This window comes from Erpetoichthys calabaricus, chromosome 11 (genome assembly GCF_900747795.2).
Source record: "Erpetoichthys calabaricus chromosome 11, fErpCal1.3, whole genome shotgun sequence".
In the NCBI taxonomy this organism is placed as follows: domain Eukaryota; kingdom Metazoa; phylum Chordata; class Cladistia; order Polypteriformes; family Polypteridae; genus Erpetoichthys; species Erpetoichthys calabaricus.
In genome coordinates, this window is record NC_041404.2 from 153311906 (window position 1) to 153334377 (window position 22472).

The 22472-nt window shown below is 40.9% G+C and overlaps 1 protein-coding gene across 2 annotated transcripts in view; it reads right to left on the reverse strand.

Moving 5' to 3' along the window:
- The window catches only part of LOC114661155 (transmembrane protein 114), a 119354-nt gene extending 116596 nt beyond the window's left edge, over nt 1–2758 (reverse strand). The window contains exons 1-2 of one of the 2 annotated variants that reach the window (XM_028814346.2): nt 2503–2758; nt 1995–2075 (exon numbers count right to left, since the gene is read on the reverse strand). In XM_028814346.2, coding sequence (XP_028670179.1) covers nt 1995–2075; nt 2503–2680 — 259 coding nt within the window. In that variant the 5' untranslated portion in view covers nt 2681–2758. The remainder of the gene's footprint in view (nt 1–1994; nt 2076–2502) is intronic. The other variant, XM_051933444.1, reaches the window with a different exon arrangement.
- Between the last annotated feature and the right edge of the window lie 19714 nt (nt 2759–22472).

Sequence of the window (22472 nt, forward strand, 5' to 3'; positions counted from 1 at the left end):
TGTGGACTCCAAAGAGTGACTGGTTCAGCTGAAAATCAAGGCTGGCAGGTCCCCAGAGCCACACTAACCAAAATTATGTATAGGAATATTGTTTACAGAAAAAAATGAAAATAATAAGTAAAATCTCTTGAAACTAATGGAAACAGAGTGTGTATTGGATAGGAAATACAGTTCAGGACATAGAAGGGTTTAGAAAATGAATGAATGAATATACCGGGGACCTTTACTTTTTTCACATTTTGTTATGTCGCAATCATATTAAAATCATTTAAACTCATTTTCCCCACCTCAAGCAATTGTCAGTAATAAAAGTTTGGAACAACCCGACTCTTCCAAGAGCTGGCCATCTGTCCAAACTGTGAAATCACAGGAGAAGGGTTTTGGTAGGAGAGGTGACCAAGAACCTGTGGACATCTAAAAAGACTCCAAGACAGAGAGAAACAAGATTCTGGTCTGATGAAACCAAGATTAATATCATGTCTTGAGCAAGTCAGGCATCATATATGCAATACCGTTCCAACAGTGCTGGCAACATCATGCTGTGGGTTTGTTTTCCAATGGCAGGGACTAGAAGACTAGACAGGGTGGAGGGAATGCTGAATGGAGCAAAAGTACAGAGATATCCTTAATGAAAACTTGCTTCAGACCTGTGGACCTCAGAGTGGGTCAAAGGACAACAGGACAATGACTCTAAGCACAAAGCAAAGACAACATATGAGTGGCTTAGGGGCATGTCTGTGAACGTTCTTGAGCATCCCAACCAGACTCTGGGCTTGATTCCAATCAAACATCTCTGGAGAGACCAGAAAATAGAGTGTCCATTGAGAGGATCTGCAAAGAGGAAGAGCAGAAAATCTCCATATTCAGACCCAAGAAGACTCCAGGCTGTAATCACTGACAAAGGTGCTTCAGCTATGTGCTGAGTAAAAGGTCTGAATACTTGTGTCAAAGGGATACTTCAGTTTTTTTTTATTTTTAATATATTTGCAAAAATTTCTAAAATCCTGTTTTTGCTTTGTCTTTCTTGGGTTATTGAGGATTGTTTGATGAGGGAAAAAAACATTTGAAAGATTTTATGGTTTTAACAAAATGTGAAAACAGTGAAGGGGTCCAAATACTTTCTTAATTTATTGTATGGATTATGTATAACTAAACAGATAACATACTGGTTCAGACATTCATGAAAAAACCCATTGCACTATACCTTTTATATCTTATATAGATATATACTATAGTGTCCATCCATCCATGCATTATCCAACCCGCTATATCCTAAGTACAGCGTCACAGGGGTCTGCTGCAGCCAATCCCAGCCAACACGGGGTGCAAGGCAGGAAACAAACACCGGGCAGGGCGCCAGCCCACCGCAGGGCGCACACACACACACACACACACACACCCAGCACACAATAGGGACAATTTAGAATCGCCAATGCACCTAACCTGCATGTCTTTGGACTGTGGGAGGAAACCGGAGCACCAGGAGGAAACCTACATAGACACTGGGAAAACATGCAAACTCCACACAGGGAGGACCCGGGAAGCTAACCCGGGTCTCCTAACTGTGAGGCAGCAGCGCTACCCACTGTGCCACCGTGCCGCATATAGTATAGTGTATTAATTTGGCTGGCACCTTTATCCAAGGTGACTTAACAATATTTGGGGTACATTTCCTTTGTTTTTCCAGTTGGAGTACAGCCAGGTGAAGTGACTTGCTCAAGGTCACACCGGGTCAGTAGGATTTGCACCCACAGCCTCAGGGTTTAAAGTTCAAAGCCTTAACCACTACATCACACTACCTAAATGTTTTTCTCTATAACTTACATTATATACTGTAACATAACATTCTTAAACGCACTTAATCTAATTCGTGATATCAGTGTATTGTACAATATACTTAAACCATATACAGTATTCATTCATTACTTTCTGAATCTTCTTAGTCCAGCACAGAATATCATTTTACAAATACATAAACGAAAAAGTGAACTTACTCAGAAGTTGTCGTTCTGAATCCGAAATGTTCATGTTGATGCTCCCAAAGGAGTTTAACAGGGGCAAGCAGCGGCTTTTAACTGTAAAGAAATACAACATTTAGGATTTAGCCTCGGTGTTACTACAGCACTTCACTACGTCTAATGCCGATAGCAACTGGTACAGTACTTAAGTAAAAATGCAGTCGATTTACAAGACTAAAGAGAGATTTATAAGTCTGAACAAAATCTAATACAATAGTGGATTAAATCCGCTCAGAAAAAAGATCGATATTCTGACTCTTTGACCACCGATTTAATTAATGACTCTTTTATTTTCTTCTAGCGCCTTCCACCGTATATGCCACACACAGTGTATGGCTTTTACGCCATTCACAACAAAGAATATGATCTCCTTTAACACAATAAATTGCAGTTATGTATATAAACTATGATTTAGTTTCAAAAATTAATATCAATAGAGTCGTTATGATTATGATAAACAGGTTCATGCATGTCATTTACTCACATTTGCAAGTTCTCCATATGCCGGAATGAGAGCTCAGAGGAATTGAGGAGTTATATTCCCACTTTGAAGCATCGATGATGTACCAAAAATCCGTCCCAATCGCTACCACTAATAAAACGAAACTCAAGACGCCGGCAACAGCCACAAACACCGTCAAGGCGCTTAATGTTAGCTTCATCTCGAACGGCTGTCATTCAAACCCATTCCGAGCCCGACTTGCTGATCCTCCGCCGCTCCGAGCGCATCTGCTGCAGGTGTTTCAACTCCGCGCACTTCTCGCATTCTGTGGGCGGGGCCTGCCTGCTTCGGGCTACGACGTTTGCTTTTTGCCATGCATATTTATAGTTTGCAAAGGTTTCCTGGGCTCTGTAAACCGTCGCGGCCACCATCACACGTTCATCCCGTCTATGACAAAGGTATGTCAGCACATTCGAACAAAATAACAAGGGTGAGACGAAAATAGGTTTTTATTATAATAATTACCATGCTCCGAAATAATGTCCCGCAAAAGGATTGGCGATTATACTGCTATATTACTAATACTACTTAAATATAATGCAGACATTGCAAAACTAAGCTCCCCTAAAAAATGAATGCACATCTGAATCCAAATGCTTTTAAGAGCAACTCTCGCGCGGCAGAGTGTGCGAATGTCTCCGTTTTGGTTTTGTCTAAATTGCTACCGTGGTTGACAACTGGGATGTCTACATGGTTACAAATAAGATGCCCTGCTCGCTTTTTTTGGTAATATTTTTAACTGTGAAATTTCCATTCTCAACTTTTTCCTCAAGATCGCAAATTGCGTGTGCAATACAACCTTGCTCTGCTGCTTTCTACATTCATAATGTTCGGGAGATTTTACTCTTTCATTTTGTACTAGCTGTTCGTGTTTTCAGATAATAAAAACGGCTTTTCTGATACATGAACCCTGCGTTTGCGAACCAAGCAGAAGCACTGAAGAGACATCACATGGGTGGAAGATGGTTCAGTTGTTAGCTCCGCTGCCTTAGAGCTGGACTCAGTCCTAGTCCTTGAAGTGTAACGAGTTTTGTTATTTTAACCCAAAATTGTGTAGTTAGTTGTAGAATTGCAGACAATTAAATTGATTTCAGCTTATAGGCACAAACCTGTCTACAGAAGGTCAGATAGTTATAAGAAAAATCAAGTAAAGAGGTCGAAGGTATTGCCTGCAGACCTTGGAGACAAGATTGGGTTGAGACACAGATTTGGGAAAGGCCACAACCCTTGAAGGTTCCCAAAAGCACACTGGCCTCCATAAATTTTAAATGGAAGAAATATGGAACAACCATGACTCTTCAAAGATCGCTTGCAATCATGAGAGAAGGGCGTTAAGAGAATTAACCAAGCAGCCGATGGACAATTCGGACTGAGCAACAAACAACCTCTGTAGAGATGGGAGAAACTTCAAGAAGGAAAATAATCACTGCAGTACTCCACCGATCTGAGCTTTATGACAAAATGGCCAGGCAGAAGCCTCTCCTTAGAAAAAAACACATAGAAGCCACCTTAAAGTTTGCAGAAAGGCATCTAAAGCAGTTTTTCTCACTCTTTTTGGTGTAGCAACCCACTTTTTCCCTTATAAGTGTCATTGCAACCCATCAAAAAGGTGGCGATCCCCTCCGGAAAATGGAGTGGAATCATTAGAACAGTTATGGTCCTCTTGGGGAATCGATCACAAACATCAGACCCATTTGTTCCTTGGTGAATCAAGCACGATTGTCAGAGCGGGGGGTTTGGTTGGGGTTGGGGGGGGTCTTAGTCCCCCTTGGTGAATCAAGCACAATCATTTACAGTAGAGTAGAAGGGGGATTAAACTCAATCGTCAGAGAGATGACATGCCATGACCCACTTCGGAACCCACTAAGACCCAATACCAATTTAAAAAATAACAATTCTTGATCCGCTTTTGTGATTGAGAGACAGTGACCTGAAGAACTCTAAAACTTTAAGAAGCAAGATTCTCTGGTGTGATGAAAACAAGATTAGTATCTGGAGGAAACCAGACATCACTCATTACCTGTACGATATCATTCCAACAGTGAAGAATGGTGGCGGCAAAATCATTCCGAGGGGCCATTTTTCAGCAGTAGGGACTGGAAGGCAAGAGAACGTTGAGAGAAAACTAAACAGAGTAAAGTACAGAGATGTCCTTAATGAAAACCATCACAGAGCTCAAACTGACTGAGCTAAAGGCTCTTCTTCCAAAAGGAGAAAGACCCTAAGCACAAAACAAAGACAACACAGGAGTGGCTTAGAGACAACTCTGGGAAAGATTTTCATAGGCCCAGCCAGAGCTTGGACTTGAACTTAACCGAAACATCTTGGAAAGTAACTATTCATCGATGGTCTCCATCCAACCTGACAGAGCTTGAGAGGATCTGCAAAGATGAATGGCAAAAAATGACTCAATTCATGTGTGCAAAGCTTGCTGCATCATATCCAAAAAGACTCCATGTGGGAATCACCGCCAAATTGGCTTCAACTAAGTCTGAATGCTTGTATCAATATGATATTTCAGTTTTCAATTTTAATCAATTTGCACAAATTTATACAATCCTGTTTTTGTTTTGTAATTCTGGGATATTAAGAGTTGCTTAATGTGGAAAGAAACTTCAATGATTTTTACCACAAGGCGGCAACATAACATACTGAAAAAACTGAAGGGGTCCAAAGAATTTATGAATCCAATGTAGACACCTGTGAAATCAGTAATAATTATGGTTACCTACTGTAGCCCCTGAAGGCTTGGCCCATTTCATCCAGATTGTGAACAGTAAGGGGCTTCACTGAGCCCCAAAACCCCAAGACAGAAGTACACAGCACAGCCCTGAGTTCAAACACAATACATTTTTGTATTACAAAACCTCCATAAACCTCCAAATCCTCTTCCACAGAAATACAATGCAATTAATTATCATTAGGAAGTTTTTCTTCAAAAACATTAGGAGTTTTCTCTTCACACAGAGAACCACAGACACATGGAATAAATTACCAAGTAGTGTGATAGATAGTAGAATTTTAGAGGACCTTCAAAACTCAAACTGATGTTATTTTGGAAGTATTAAGTAGACCTATCTGGTGAGCTTTTTTGGGCTTCAATGGCCGGTTCTTGCCTACATTGTTCTAATGTTCTAATAATGTTTTATTTCCTCCTTACACACTTCATTTCCCCTTGGGATTAATAAAGTATCTATCTATCTATCTATCTATCTATCTATCTATCTATCTATCTATCTATCTATCTATCTATCTATCTATCTATCTATCTATCTATCTATCTATCTTCACACTTAGTCTCTTCCATACTCCTCCCGACTCTGACTACTATATAGGAGATGACTTCCTGTTTTATGTTGGACCTGGGAGTCCCTCAAATAAACCTTGGACTCTTCACTAGCTCTCATTTGTGATCCCCAGGAACCCTGACTGGGATGTCCCATGGGACTATAATTCCCTGGTGGTTCCCCTAGTGAGATGCTACCACCATGTGTACCTTTTTGAATCCATTTTAAGATCGTTGTATTTGTTTTTAAATCCTTTAATGGTTGTGCCCCAGTTTATTTGTCAAAACTGCTGCATCCTTATGTACTGTCTCGCTCTCTCAGGTCAGCAGACTAGATGCTTTTACGTGTTCCTAAGACACGATGTAAACTCCGAGGTGATCAGGCTTTTTCAGTTGCAGCTCCAAAACTCTGGAATGATTTGCCGTTGCACGTTAGGCAGGCTCCTTCACTTGCTGTCTTTAAATTCTATTTAAAAACACACTTTTACACCCTTGGCCTTTAACCCAGTATGATAAGTTGACCATCTCTATACTTTTATTATGAATTCCTTCAGCTCTTATGTGTTTATGTGTGTCTGTTTCTTTTACTTTTGGTTATTGTGTGTCTGATATGTTGGGTTTTATTGTACAGCACTTTGGTTAGCCTTGATGTTGTTTTTAAAGTGCTTTATAAATAAACAAGGGGGACTCCGCCCCCTGCTCACTTCGTTCGCCTACCCCCGGCGTTGGGTATCCTGAAATACATTAGTCGAGCTCATTTGTCTTGGAGCCGTGCCCGCTTTGCTAGATGTGCGTTGTAGGCGCCTGCGTTCATTGATTTTATCCAGGCGGGCTCGTGTTTGTATATCCGTAAGTCGAACTTGTCCGTTTTGAACCCGTGCCTGCTTTGCTTTCGCAGTTTCAGACGCGCGTTGTAGGCGCCTGTGTTGATTGATCTTATCCAGGTGGGCTCGTGTTTGTATCGTTGAGCTGTATTGTGTTTGAATTCGGTGTAAAGCGTTCAGCGGTTTGTACAATCCCAAGCAGCACATTATTCCTAACTTCACTCCGCAGTAGTGCCACTCACAATATGGCAGCGACGCCTGTGCCTTCCGTAGTAGTGCCACTCACAATATGGAGGTGACGCCTCCGAATCCTGTTTGTGGACCTGTGGGGCCTCCGTAGCCTCTTCCGTTTGAATCTGGGCTGCAGCACAGAATCCTCTTTTGTGTGTGGCTGTGTCGTTAGTCATTAGCCATGGGGCGTGTTGTTGCTTCATTTCTCATTCACGTCAGTTGAGCTCTTTCGTTTTTGGGCCGTGACACCTTTGTTCGCGGTGGATACGACTTCGCTGGTGGTCTATGAGACGTGCGCTGTACGCGCCTGCGCAGTATGTCTCATGGTCCCATCGCCATGTACCTACGTCCATGCCATCCGGTTTACCATTCTTGGTTAGTAATATGGATAAATTCAATCCACGCCCTTCTGTTATGTCCTCCCATGGCGTTAAGGGACCAACACTCATCCCAATCAGGACTTCAGTCCATCTCTGTCCTTCCATTACAGCATCCCTCCTTGGCAAGGAACCATCATTCATCCACCCCATACAGAAGTCACTATGTCACTATGTACTAGTACCCATCTCAGCCTTTGATGGAGTTTCCATAGGGGGTTTGTGTTCTCATTCTTGAACAGCAGATAAAACAAGTGAAAAGAAGTATTTTCCAGAAAAGCCAGTGGCCCCCAAATAACACAAAATATTGTTACTCTGCCTGAACAGCTAATTCAAAGAATTGCTATTGCTTCTGAAAAGTTTCAAAGCTGTAAAAAAAAAAATTTAAAAAAAAAAAAACTTGATATAACCTTTCTACAACCCTGTTTTCAAGCATGAACCTTTGGAAATGATTTAATGCTTGTGGGATTTGAAAGGCACTGACAGAGCAAGACTGTGACAATGAATACTGAGGTGTACATTTATGGCACAATTGGTACTTGAGGAACCCTGAAATAAAATGAGCCTGTGCTAGAAAAGCATTCTGCTTTGTAAGTGGAGTAGGTCACCAATAGGGCAAAAGCATCTAACATCAGGACCTTCTGTTATTTTATGCCGGCCATACAGGATTTGTCATCCTTTGCAGACAAATGGTCATGGCAAAAGGAGAAACTGGAATCTACTGTCTAATACAATGCTATTGTCTGTGTGTGTGTGTCCAATGTGTGTGTCTGGACCCTCCAAGCAATCTGATTGGTCAGTTTGGCTTTGGCCTGATTGGTCAGTTTAGCTTTGTTAACTCAGTGCGGGATGATGGCACAATACATTAGGAGTGTACAGTGGAACCTCAGGTCACGAACGTCTCAGACCACGTACAAATCGGGTTACGCCCAAAAAGTTCACCAAACTTTTGCATCTGTTCACGACCACACACTCGGGTGACGAACAAGCCAGTTTCCCTTCCGGTTCGTATGCGCCGATGATTTCCGCACATGTTCAGACTCTCCCAGTGCAGTGAGCGAGCGAGAGAGAGAGAGAGAGAGAGAGAGAGCCCAAGCAGAAGAAGTAAACATTACAGAAGAAGTAAGTAAACATTTAGTTTACTATTACACTGTGCATTCTATGGTATAATAAACTCTTTTTATGCTTAAAAATCTTTAAAAAATATATATTTACATACAGCTCGTACGGTCCGGAACAGATTAATTGTATTTACATACAATCCTATGGGGGAAATTACTTCGGGTCACGACCAAATCAGGTTGCGACCAGAGTTTTGGAACGAATTAAAGTCGTGACCCGAGGTTCCACTGTATTAGGAGTGCGAAGTTCAATTCCTGATTGCGACCTCATCTTTTAAATTTTTACAAAAAAATGGACCATTTCACTGACAATAAAGCAAATGATGTACTGAGGGACAGTGGGCCGCTAAATACTAACAAGGCACAAGATGAGTCTCCTTCAAAGATGTAAAGTATTCACAAGATTACGAACGTTTTCACAGCAGGTAATGGGGGCCCGTCTACCATTAGTGGAAGTCAGAACAATGGACAGGAGGTAATCAAGGCTCCTCAAGTGTGAGAAGGGAAAGGAATAAGAGAAGGGTTTAAGGGAATGCATTTGAGAGCGGAAGTGTCAGTAAAGAGACGTTAGTAAAGGCATAAGAGACACACTTACAGAGTCATCTTCAGAGACGGAAAGTATAAAACTGGATTGGTGGTGAGAAAAGTCCTTCAAAAATAATGACAGAGTCTGAGAAGGAGGCTTTACAGTAACACAATTGACAGAGAGACAACAGTGAAAAGAGATTCAGACACACACGAATACGGAGAAAAGGTGTTGAAGGTACATGTGGGCAGTGGTGTAGCTAGAGTTTGTGCCGCTCGGGGCGGGGTGGTGCTTCAGTTTGCCGCCCTCCAACATATCTAAATATGTTAACCTATTTAAATCGAAAATTAAAATGATGTATAGAGAAAAAATAAGATACATTTTGCATAGATTTATTCATATATAGAGAAACAACAATAATTTTTCATATATAATTATTTATAAGCATCAACTAGGCAAGAATATAGCATAGACACACTGATAGGCCGTGTTCTAATTATTTGTTTAACATAATTGCGCTGCGAAAACAAGAACAAGTGTAGTGCACAAGTGATAGGTGTAGGATGATTTCTGCGCAGAGCAAGAACACATTCGGATTGATAACAAAACAAAATTATAAATTAGTTGTTTATCTTCCTAGAAATTATTATTGGTGTAATGTTTATGTTGATTTTTGTTATTACCTCATAAATTTCAACTGCTGTGTCTGATGCCGTCACAGAAGGACAGTCCGAAAATTATTTTTGAACCATTTGTGGACAATACTTTTTTCATTCATGAGTGATATTTTTCAAATTCTGCTGCTTACACATTGTACTGAGCCTTTTGGCCAATAATGCCGCCCCCAAAAATGTGCCACCTGGGGCAGACCGCCCCCTCCGCCTGCCCCTAGCTACGCCACTGCACGTGGGGCAAGAGATGCACATTTTTTAGATCATTGTATTACCTGTCTTTGACAGGTCCCGTGGCTAGTAAATTATATCTCAGTTCTTGAACTAAACTGACTAGCATAATATTTCAATGAAATTTAACTTTAATGATTATCTCTTAACATTTACCCTGTCATTGCTAATGTATGCTAATAACACAATATTATTATGCAATGAATGTACAGCATCAGTTTTTCTAGCTGTGGAGAACTTTTTTAGCATGGTAGGAGAAGGAGCCACCACTCAACTCACACTGCACCCGACCTCCTTGGCCCCTCCCATAGGTGGTGAGCCCATGGGAAGGGGGACCCATGTTGCCTCTTCAGGCTGTGCCCGGCCGAGCCCCATGGGTGCAAGCCTGGCCACCAGGCGCTCGCCATCGAGCCCCACCTCCAGGCCTGGCTCCAGAGTGGGGCCCCGGTGACCCACGTCCGGGAGAGGGAAAACGCCGTCCAAATTTTTTATTCGTCATAGGAGGTTATATTGAACCGCACTTTGGAGAGTGTAATTCTGAGGATTATTATTTTTTAGTATCATCGCAGGATTGTTCCCTACATGCTGTAGCCTAGAATTTTTGGCTTCCTGTCCCCAGTGATTAGGGCAAGTTGATGCAAATGTATATCACATTGTATTTATTTTGATTATGCCATTTTGTGAAATTTTGTTATTTGCTGGAATCTATTTAAGGTGTCAGTCACAGGTCTGTTAAAAGCTTTACAAAATTTGAAACAATCACAAGTGTTTAGACAAGCATGTGGGACGAGTTTCATGTTAAACGTTTGAACAGTTTTTAATGCCCATTTTGCATTTTAATGGTTTGTATTTTTCCAAAAGTAAAATATTTCTTTATACTTTTTGTCCACTGTTCAAAGAATGCACTATATCATGACACCTGATACGGTATATGTGAATGAAAAGTCTCCAGCCTAGTAAGGATGATTCTCAGAGGACAAGTGTGTTGGGTCTGAGCTGGGATGTGGGGGTTAATAGGGGGCAAAAATGCACTTTGCCTCAGGAGGCATCATTCCATGCACCACCCTTGCTATGACCAACAGAAACATGTTCTGCCATCTATGGTCTGTTTTCAAACTTCTGCTAGAAAATGTAAAAGAAAACTAAAAAGGTCTAAATGAAGACCTAAATTAATAAAATAAATGTAATATTAATCATTTTCACAGCTGGCTGTCATAAATATATACACAACTTTATTATAATAATTCACTAAAGAACTACAGAACTACATAGCCTCTCTACACTTTTTACACTTTACTACGTACCCTTGCCAGCTCTGCTTAAGGTTGGCAGATGTGAGGTCTTCATGGCAAATTTCTGAAAGTGGGAAAATTTAGATTTGGTGATGTGTGGGGTTTTGTGCTATTTTTATCAGTTACATGCAGCTGCCCAAAGGACAAAACTCCAAGGGAGCCCCCGATGTCAATAGCCGGAAAACTCCAAGGGGACCCATCGATCTCAATAGCAGCAAAATTCCAAGGAGGACACTCAACATCAATAGAGGCAAAACTCCAAGGGGAGCCCAGCTCAGGTGTCTACAGACCCAAAAGTCCCCTCTTCCTCCAGTTGTCAACAGTGTCAGCACCATTAAATGGTTTTCATTGGGCTGGAACTATCTCCAGGACCTGGCAACCCTGGCTCTGCTTTTTGCAGCCACCTGAAGCATTGCCACCTCCCAGAGCTTCTCTAGCCGTCTGTCCTGCTCTCTGCAAACTGTTCAGCAGTCTGGTGCCGCCCAACTCATCCACCATCTTCTACCTTTCCCTTGAAGCAGGATTCCATATTCTCTATTCCTCATTTTTTTATTTAGCTACTTTATTTTTTTCCTTCCTCATCCACAAACACGTGAGAGTTCTTCACGAGAAACTAAATCTTCTGATTAATGGCAAATTTTAAATGCTCTACATTGTTGTTCTCTTTCTCTTTTGTCATACATTTCTAACAGCATATATTTTTATTTTCTTTGAGAATCAGCAAAATGTTTTATGACCTTTAATCCTAAAACCTTCAATTTTTTTCTTTAATTTCTTTTCCATAAATATTTTATTAAAAGCTCTAAATAAAAAAGATCGTACTGAAAGGTAGAAATAGTACCATAGTTACCTGGTTATCTGTTGGCTGCTTTTATTGTTTCTTTCACATATTTAATTGCCTGCTGTTTAAGAGAATGAGAAATTCTAAAGAGCTTACAGTTTTAACAAGCAGGTGAAGGAAAATGAAAGAGAAAAATGCAGAAATTTTATATTTTCCTTCTTCACCAGAAATCATAGCAGCAGTAAGCATCTCTATGAATTTAAATTGGTGTAAAACGCACACCGGTTTTTAATCCCATAACCCACAGTGGGTTTGATATTTGATGGATGGACTAGTTTAATTTCTAAGGTTGTACACAGAAAGATGGAGAATACCAGCTTGCAAATCTATACTCAGTTGTCAACATGTGTTGACATAAAATTAAGACATTTGTAGAAAAAAAAGCTCACAGTCATTGTTTCCATCCACCAATAGGCCTGAGGACACTTGGTCTATTGAGCTACCAGCAGCAAAGTGATAACAGAGACCCAGCAAGGTCATGGACTTGGTTATAGTTCTCACAGACTTGATCTAATCCTAGGATTATTTTAAATTGATAGATTAATAAAGGTGTCATCATCATTATCATTTTCACTACACTATTCTTGAATGCAATATAGAGGGTAGCATCACACTGAGCAAAACTGAGCAGGACTTCTTATCCAGGATCTTTCTCCACACCATCTTAGGAAACACTTATGGATGATCAAGAGTTCTGATTCTTCTACCATTTCCTGGGTCCACCCCTCAGCCTTCTACCAATGGGTGGTACTTTGTATACTACCCATGGTAGACACAAAGGTCTGTTATGGAGATTAATATTTAATATTTTAATAATTGTTGGTAAATTGTCATTTAAGAATTAATAGTGACTTAAAGAAAGAAGCCACTGTTGTTCTAGGTGAGCTAGAAAAATAAACAGACTGCAACCAGGAGAAAAGGTGTAGTCAGTTTTCAAAAATAATAGGATTGAAACTGTGAGCAAGCCGTACTAGTGTCAAAACTTAAAATGAGACTTAAAAAAATTCAGAGCCATTAATTACAGGAAGAGCTCATTGCCAAAAACATCAAAGACAAGATTTTAGTGTGGGAGGCTAAAAGCTTTTAGGAATCTGCAAACTTGGATGTGAGGAACTGAACTTCAGATGACTGTTTTATCCTGTTGTGTTGCTCCCCAGAGATCACAAACTCCAAAGATGTCCCCATTGCAACACAAAGCACTATCCTAACAATGAGGCGACAAAATGGTGGCAGGCAATATGGTGAAAATAATACAGAAGAATCAAAAAGTTAATAACAGATTGGAGTTCTAGAGCTAGGAAAATCCCCAAAATAAGTGGTAAATCAACAAAATCGACATTGAAAAACCCAGAATTTTTTTTTATTAAAAACCTATTCCTAACAGCCACAAATAGGTGACACAAAAAAGATTTAACAATCTTAAAACTAACTTGAAAAAATATATAAATGTTGAATATGAATATCTTTTGTATCAAAACTATAGAAATTTTATTTGTACTCGTTAGACCCAGGAATTTAAAAACACAAAAAATGTTAACCATAGCAGCCAACACAGTCCTGACTGGAACAACATTTGTAAAACTGCTGACACCGCACGGATTCACACACTGAGTCAATTTCCAGGTCACCACTACCATCAATGGTGAATAAAACCCCAAGGTACTTGAACGTTAACACAACTGGCAGCTGCTCTTCCTTTCCCTGCAAAAGGATCACAACCTCAGACTGCAAGGTGCTAATTCTCACCCCAATTGCATCATTGTGAACCATTCTGGTCCACGTCTGAGATCACAGTTGGATTAGACCAAGAGGACAGCATCATCTGCAAACAGCAATGACGCATCCTTTAGGTTTTTAAAGTGGATGATTTCCAAATCTCAGCTACCTCTCGATATCCTGCCCATGAAAATCATGAACAGGAGAGGAGACTGTAGTAGGAGCATTTTAAATTAAAGGGTCCTTTTGTTAGGTGTTTTACAGGACTGTAGAAGTTCCATCTTGCTTTGGAAATACACTGGTCCAAAATTTATATTAAACACCTTCCACTGTTGGGTTTGTTATTTGGTAGTAGTTAGTAGTTAATTAGTTAGTCAGTTCCAGAGTATTGCAATTAATCTCAAAATGAATTAATCCATACCATTTGGACTCTCTTCCTGGCTGGCGGCTTTTCTTGCGAGTACTGGACTACTGGAGTACCGGATCACTTGTTAGGTTGTCTGTTTCATCTAGAAACACAGCAAAGATAAGATACCACTCTTGACACAGTCTAGTGCCCACATTGACTTAATACCAAGTACGCAAACACAAGCAGATTGTAAGTTGATGGATGCTTCTCTGATGAGCTCCCATTATTCAATGCGTCACCTCAGGGCTGCTGTCTGTCTCCTCTTTTGTTTATTCTGCATACAAAGGACTGCCAGAGTTTGCATAAAGATAGGCATATCTAAAAATTTGCTGATGACTATCATTATTAGTCATAAAGTCATTGACCTATTGTTAGTGATTTTGTTAAGTGGTGCAATAAATCCTTTTTATATCTAAAGGTCCATAAAACAGAGGATATGTTTATAGATTTTTAATGTTGCCCTCCCTTTTGTTTTATCATGTTATCAGGTCACCTGTGATGTGAACCTGACACAAAAGGTACTAATATAACCTCTTAGGGTATTTTGTTAATGCGGGCAGGAAGAACTATCAGAACCAGCCATGTAACTGTTACCTGTGACCTCTTACCCATCTCACTGACCTTACTGTACCCCAGAAATTCAACTCTAAAGACGAGCTGCTTACTGATTGGGACTGTTCTTTATTTTCCCTTCTTTACTTTACTACTATTGGTTTAACAGCAATAGAGGACTCCAAAAAAGTGTCTTTCATGCCCTTAAGGGACTGCAGCTAGACAAGGAATGAACAATCACAACCTCTCGGCAATCAGACACAGACACTGAAGTTAAGCTTTTACTTAAAAAAAATATATATATATATACTGTATATCTGCATAACAGATAGATAGATAGATAGATAGATAGATAGATAGATAGATAGATAGATAGATAGATAGATAGATAGATAGATAGATAGATAGATAGATAGATAGATAGATAGATAGATAGATAGATAGATAGATAGATAGATACTTTATTAATCCCAATGGGAAATTCAATAACAGTAACTATAAGCAATACAAAGAACTTTTCAACCTGGCTGGGTTCATGCAGCATTCATTTAGTCCCTGGAGAGATTCCCTGATGGTTCTGTTCCTTAGATTAAATTGTTAATTATGTTTCCTTAATTGAAATGTGAAAAGAAAGATTTCTTGCCAGAGACAGAGCTCCATTGAAAGTGTCCAGCAGCTAAGCAGATAGCAAGCTCTATTTAAATCTCCATGGCGCTTCTCAAAGTGTCAGAAACAGGCCCGGCCTTAGGCATAGGCGAAGTAGGCGACCGCCTAGGGCCCCAGCGTCTGGGGGGCCCCGGATCAACGGCAGCCAGGCCCCCGGCCCGCCCCTCCCCTCGCAATGCATTCCAAAAGTTTCAAATATCCCAAAAAATAAAAAAGGACAAAAAAACTAAAAAAAGAAAATATACAAAAAAACTAAGCTGGGCTTAGCTACATACCGTCACGTGGTGCCCAGTGGAAACAGTTCAAACTGGCTAAATTGTAGCAGCTAACTACTCCGGGCAAAAAAGGGACGCAGGGTGATGACCTCGTAACGTTACAAGAAAACGTCTCCTTGGTCTAATTTTCACGCATTTCGCAGAGCTTCCAGGGGGCCCCTGGACCCCCCTTTCGCCTAGGTCCCCATAATACCTAAGACTGGGCCTGGTCAAAAAGGTAGCAAATTAACTAACATGATGCCCCTGTGTGCCCCGAGGCTTGGCATTGCCTGCTTCCTAGGACATCAATTGTCATGACTGAGGATGAACCAGGACAAGGGATTAAACAAATGAGAAACTTATATGTCAAAAAGAATAACACATTATTCATAATATGGAGAATATAAAGAGCATTTAGATGGTGAAAAACAGTGCATGGTCCCAGAATAATAAATATTTCAATAAAGAAATAAACGATCTACAGAATTGTGCCATAAAATCGAAATCAGTGTTCCAGGGTGTTTAAAATGCAATAAATCAGTTAAAATCCATAAGGGAGAGGAAGTCAGCATGTTGTACTGCTTTTCTCTCTACTCATCCTTGTCAGGAACCTTAGAATTCAGGACCCCCAGACACAGCACACCACATCCCAATAATCCATCACTTCTTCTGGCACCCATGGATCCAAACTGCGACCTCAGCTGGTATCCGCAATTGCAAAGACATAATGCTCATCCTTGGGTGCCCTTCCTTCCATCGACTCCTGTGTCCTTTTGGCTGTTCAGGCGATGAGAGCACTTCCGCCCAGTTCAGCACCCTCATGCTTTACCTCTCACATTCAGCAATCGCTTTCATTTTGTTTCTCTTTCCTACAGTAACCCGTTACCCTTTATGCACCTTTTTGCACTCAACCAGTGTTTCTGGATTATCACACAGATGCTGTCCGGCATTCATCAGTTAACACAGGTACACGCCAACACATGCCTGCCCCCACACTAACAGACGTTACAATGGGGTGTGCCACTACTAAAAGGAGAAAACAACACAAACTACGCCCAATTAATCCACTCACTACAACCACACACTCCATTTGTTCAACAAAGCACTAAACTAAAAACTGAACTAAGACTCTTACTGAAAAGAGTTCTAATAAAAGGGCCCCTTCTACTCCAAAGTGAGCATCTGGTTTCTTTCTGCAAGAAGAGCGGACACAAAAGGAACATTTATGCTTTGCATGAGCAGTGGCCAGGTTAGGATTTCAAGCCAGCCTTCTTGCAGCCCAAAGACAGCTGACAAACCCACTATTCAGGGCGATGACAATGGGGTCCCCTCTTGGTGTTTCGGTGGCATGGGTGCAGTATAAAAATACCACAAAAAAACATGCCCTGCCAAATGAATATCTTGACCCACGCAATGCTTTCCAAAATATTTCAGTTTGGCAGGAAAACTACTCATCTGGCATCCCTGTTCTGGAGTAATGAGACAGCAGCACTAATTATTGTTCAAACATCCTTATGAATCATAAAATATACATGTTGAAAAATCAATAATATATGATGACAGAGATTCTGGATTTGAATGACATGTTAGGGTATAATTAAATAAGGAACAAAGAAAATACAATGTTCTAAATGTTTTGGCAAAGATGAAATTAAAAAATTAATTTCTGGAGAATAAATCATTCTCAGCGATATTATGCACTATTTTGAGTTAGTCCAAATAAGAAAAAATTGAATTGTATTTAAAATATGCAGTGATCAGTGCATTACAGAATAAGACAGAGCGGTTGGGAGCATGTGCTGGTACAGTGTGTTGCCGTACCCACCACACAATGAACCACCTCAGGATCCCCCAATTTAGGACCCAAGTGCAGTCATACAACAGGTAACACCTCAGCACCACACTAGTTTGAATGGAACAGCATGAGGTTTCTTTTTTCACAGTGACTGGAGTGCCAATCCTGCCACCAACCCTTAACTTGTCTCTTGCAAGTTGGAGGACCTGCTTGCTCCATACCCAGGTTGGAGCAACTGCAGGTTATGGGCCTTGCTCAAGGGCCCAGTGGAGTGGAATCACTTCTGGCATTTACAGGATTCGTACCGGTAACCTTCTGATTGCCAGTACAGATCCCTAGCCTCAAAGCCACCACTCCGCCCCACAGAAGAAGAATTGTCACTTAATTTAATTATAATTTAATTCAACTCACATAAAGTATATCAAAGTAGCACTCAGAGCATCTCCAGAAGTTCAGCCAGACAGTTCTTAGATGCTATTTAATCTGTCATTTAATGGAGTAGATAACAACATGAATTAAACGGTTGACATTTGAAATACAGTATATCTATCAGGTTTGTTGTAACCACTTTTCATACACAATATTAAGTGTAAAATGTTTTTGATTTTTTAAAATGATGTTCATTTATTACCTTAAAATTTTTCCATCCATTCAGTCAGTCAGTCATTCTCCAATCCGCTACATCCTAACACGAGGTCACGGGGAAGCCAATCCCAGCCAACACAGGGCGCAAGGCAGGAACCAATCCCGGGCAGGGCGCCAACCCACCACAGGACACACACACATACACCAAGCACACACACTAGGGACAATTAAGAATCGCCAATACACCTAACCTACATGTCTTTGGACTGTGGGAGGAAACTGGAGCACCCGGGGAGAACATGCAAACTCCATACAGGGAGGACCCGGGAAGCAAACCCAGGTCTCCTTACTGCGAGCCAGCAGTGCTACCACTGTGCCACCGTGTCACCCCCATCCATTCATCCATCCACATTATGACCCCACTTATTATACTTCAGGGTCACTAGAGGTGGATGTCTAATGTACATTCACTAAGCAAACTCTTAGGACCACTCCACTAATACAGGGTGGGGACTCCTCTTGCTCTCAAAACAGCTACAGTTCTTCATGACATGATTACACAAGATATTGAAAACATTTCATTGAGATTCTGCTCCATGTCGTTTACATCACACAATTTCTGCAGATTTTCATGCTTCCACCACATCCCAAAGGTGCTCTATTGGGTTCAGATCCAGTGACTGGGAAGGTCACTGAAGAACATCTCATTGTCATGTTCATGTAACCAGTTTGAGATGACTTTTGCTTTGTGACATGGTACATTACCATGCTGGAAGTAGTCATTACAAAATGGGCAAGTTGTGGCACATGGTCAGTAGCAATACTCAACTAGGCCATCTGCATTCGATTGATGACTAATGGTATTAAAGAGGCCCAAACTGTGCCAAGAAAACATTCTCCACACCATTACACCACCAGCAGCAGCCTGGACTGTTAACATAAGGCAGTCTAGGAGCATGGATTCATTGCTATCCATGTGCATCAGCACAAATTGAGATCCATCAGACCAGGCTACGTTTTTTCAGTCTTTAACTGTCCAGTTTTTGGTGAGGCTGTGCCCACTGTAGTCTCAGCTTTCTGTTCTTGACTGATATCAGTGGAACTTGACATGGTCTTCTGCTGTTGTTGTCATGAACTTGGGATTCCTAAACACAATAAGCCCTAAAGATGTCTCAGAAATTTAATCTAATCTAACATGACCATCAGAAGGGGGAAAACCATCAAACCCTGGCTAATCACAAAAAGGGCAAACATAGAATCTTTATAAATAAAAAATGTGTTAACACAAAAAATGCTCTGAAAACACTGAATACCCAAAATGCACATCAGCAGAGGCAATCCAAAGCAACTAAATCCCAACACAAAAATACCAGATGACAAAGTCAAAAAGAGAGCACAAGGTCAAAAATGCAGTAAATTCACAAAAGCACAGAATAATCATATGTAGCAGATATGCCCTTTGTCCACCTCTCGGACCCTCAGGTACCACTTCAGACACGAGGTATAAACACAAAACTTCTTTATTTTCTTGTCTTCACGTGCACAAAGCACCCTCCACTCCACACTCATAAATCTCAATAATAAAGCACAATAAATCACTCCTCCTCGCCCAGACACTTCACCCTCCTACCTCCCAGCTCAGCTCAGTGTCTGGGCTTGCCCACAGTCCTTTTATACACCCTGACCCGGAGGTGTTCCTGTCCAACAGTCCACAGTTCCTTATTCCTTCCGGGTCAGGGTAAACAGTCCTTTTCTTCAACCCGGGAGCACGTCGTTTCTTCCTGTCACGTGACCACTCCCGGGTTATAGGGCACATAAGAGCCCACGAGCCCTCCCACAGCAACGCCTGGTGGCCCCCAAGGTATCCAGCAGGGCTGTGTGTAGAAACTACAAAGTCTATGAGGCCCTGCTGGAACTCGGGGGATGTTCACGCTGTTGAGAGAGGTCCTCCTGGCGGCCTGGGGGTGAGAGCCGGAATAGACAGCCGGCAATCCACCACACAAAATAGAAACTCACCCACACCAGTTCAGTCAATGAACAACAAAGGACTGCGGGTTCTCCTTAGCATTTATGGGGCTGAGCGCAGTCCCTTGTTGATGATGATGATAATGGACAGGTGGCCCCACTTCTTGGGGGACCACCAACAAAACACAATGGCACAAAGTAAAAGACACATAGACATGTAGAAACTAAAGCATACACAAATCTAATAAGAAACAAGGAAAAATGCAAATTATTAACACCTGTAATACTATTAAAATTTAAAAAAATAAAAATGGACAAAAAGGACATAAAAAAGAAATCTGAACACCAGCCAAGGTAGGAACCCTGGATGAAATATAAAAGATGTAGCCTTTCTGCCTCAAGGCTCAATCTGTCGTGGATTCTCAAATGCTTTTCTGCTCACCACAGTTGTACCGAATGGTTATCTGAGTTACAGTAGCCTTTGTGTCAGCATGAACCTGTCTGGCCATTCTCCTCTGACCTCTCTCCTCAACAAGGTATTTCCGTCCACAGAACTGCTGCTCACTAGATGTCTTTGTTTATCGCACCATCCTGAGCAAACTCTCAAGATTGTTGTGTGTGAAACTCCCTGGATATCTATCAACAGTTACAGAATTCCTCAAACTGACCTGTTGGATACAAACTATCATGCCACTGTCAAAACCACTGAGATCACATTTTTCCCTAATTTGGATGTTTGATGTGAAGCTCCTGACCTGTTGTAATAAGTGTAAAAAGTTTAAAATCTCACTGTGCAAATATATTTTATAAATCTACCTTTTTCTTCTCATATGCACAGTTGACACAGAGCCAGATTTGGCACATGGGTTCACCATGTAAGAACTGCTAGGCAAGCATTATAAGACAAGACAGACAGAGACAACTGGGAAACGAGCAGTCAGACTGAGGACCATTTCTGTGTGTCAAAGTCAGCATGAAACGCTATCCTCTTTTGTCTTGTTTGGAATGGCATGATTCACTTAAGTGGGAGCCTGCATGTGAAGAAAGAGTATAAAGACTTGGGACATTGCCCGGCACACCTTTGAAGCCGACGGACGGATGGAAGGAAGATAACGTCATCCGATCCTGAAAATACTTCCACTGCAGAGGTGAAAATGGCAAACCCTACACATCGGGCCCCCTCTCCCGAACTGGGTTCTTGCCATTGGCTTCCTTCATCTGTTATGCAGCGTAGGCTGACATTAAACAAAGCTAAGTTATTTCTCCCATGTGATTTCTTACTGCCGTATCACTAAGGGAGGGGTATCTCTTTTTTATATTATATATATAGATTTGGGTTATGTAACACGCCACTAATTACAAAAGAGCGCTCTCTGCTGGATACACCTGTATCTGTGTGATTTTATGCCGCCACATGATTGGATGATTAGATAATTGCCTGGATAAGCAGGTGTACAAATTTTCCTAATAATTTTCCCAGGGAGTGTACACAGTATATTGATCATAACATAAAGTTGCCACGCTAACATTCATACTTTATGAGATTAATTCCAATAACTGAACAGGATGCATGTCCTTGGTATTTATTTATGATCATGGAAAAGGTAGGAATGACTCAAATTTCTTTGCAGTTTATAAAGAAAGACTTAACATCAAATTGTGTAAGGTCAGTTTGAGTGACAAAAACAACATTACTTCTATTGCGGTGTAAGATCAGTTCTGTTGTCAGGAAATTACATGAGAAGCCTCTTAGCAACAACTGTATGCCGCTACAAAGTCTTTTATTTTCTGCTTAATATTTCTGCAAAATAGCACAATGGCTCTTTTTTATTTTTAAAGATTTGTGATAATTAGGGAACCATTTGAAGACCTTAATTAGTCTAAGACATATCTCTTTGTCATGTATGATGACAATTGAATTATTTAACGTTAATGCCAAACAAGCACAGAGTTGACATTCAGATTGTATACAGACGATGCCTGAGTAGCGAGCAATGAGGCCACAGCACTCAACATGCCACTATTGTGACACCTGCATGCAGAAACTCTGCTGGATAATTGCATTTTTTTGTATGATACAGCAAACCAGCATTTTCAAAAAACAGATGTAGCAAAGCCTCGATAAAGCCCAAAACTCAACCACTATCCACATTTGCATACCCTCCATATGTATTACTTCACTCATAAATTTTCTTCAAAGCCCTGGTTCACTTGGGAGCCCACCACTCACCGGGCCTTGCAGTTTCACTTGAATTGCACAGATGAGAAAGAATGGAATGGTGCTAAGAAAGAAAGAAGAGTGAAAAATTATAAATACATACCGTGCGCACCTCAGCCTCTCAAAAAAGTTCAGAATCTAATTACATTATTTAACCCGATTTGCAACAGTCTATGTTGTGCTGTACTTACATTATAAAGGCCCTGTCACAGTACATAACGTTTTGAGCAATATTCAGTCACAGACATCATTTACATATTCTTAGCAAGTCAGGGGCAGTCGTGGCAAGCAACAGTGACCTGCAGTCATGTAGTCTGACATACTCTGTGTATTATCATAATATTTTTGCCTCTACTTACCCTTTACCTAGGGGTAAGTGTATTCATCAAGTT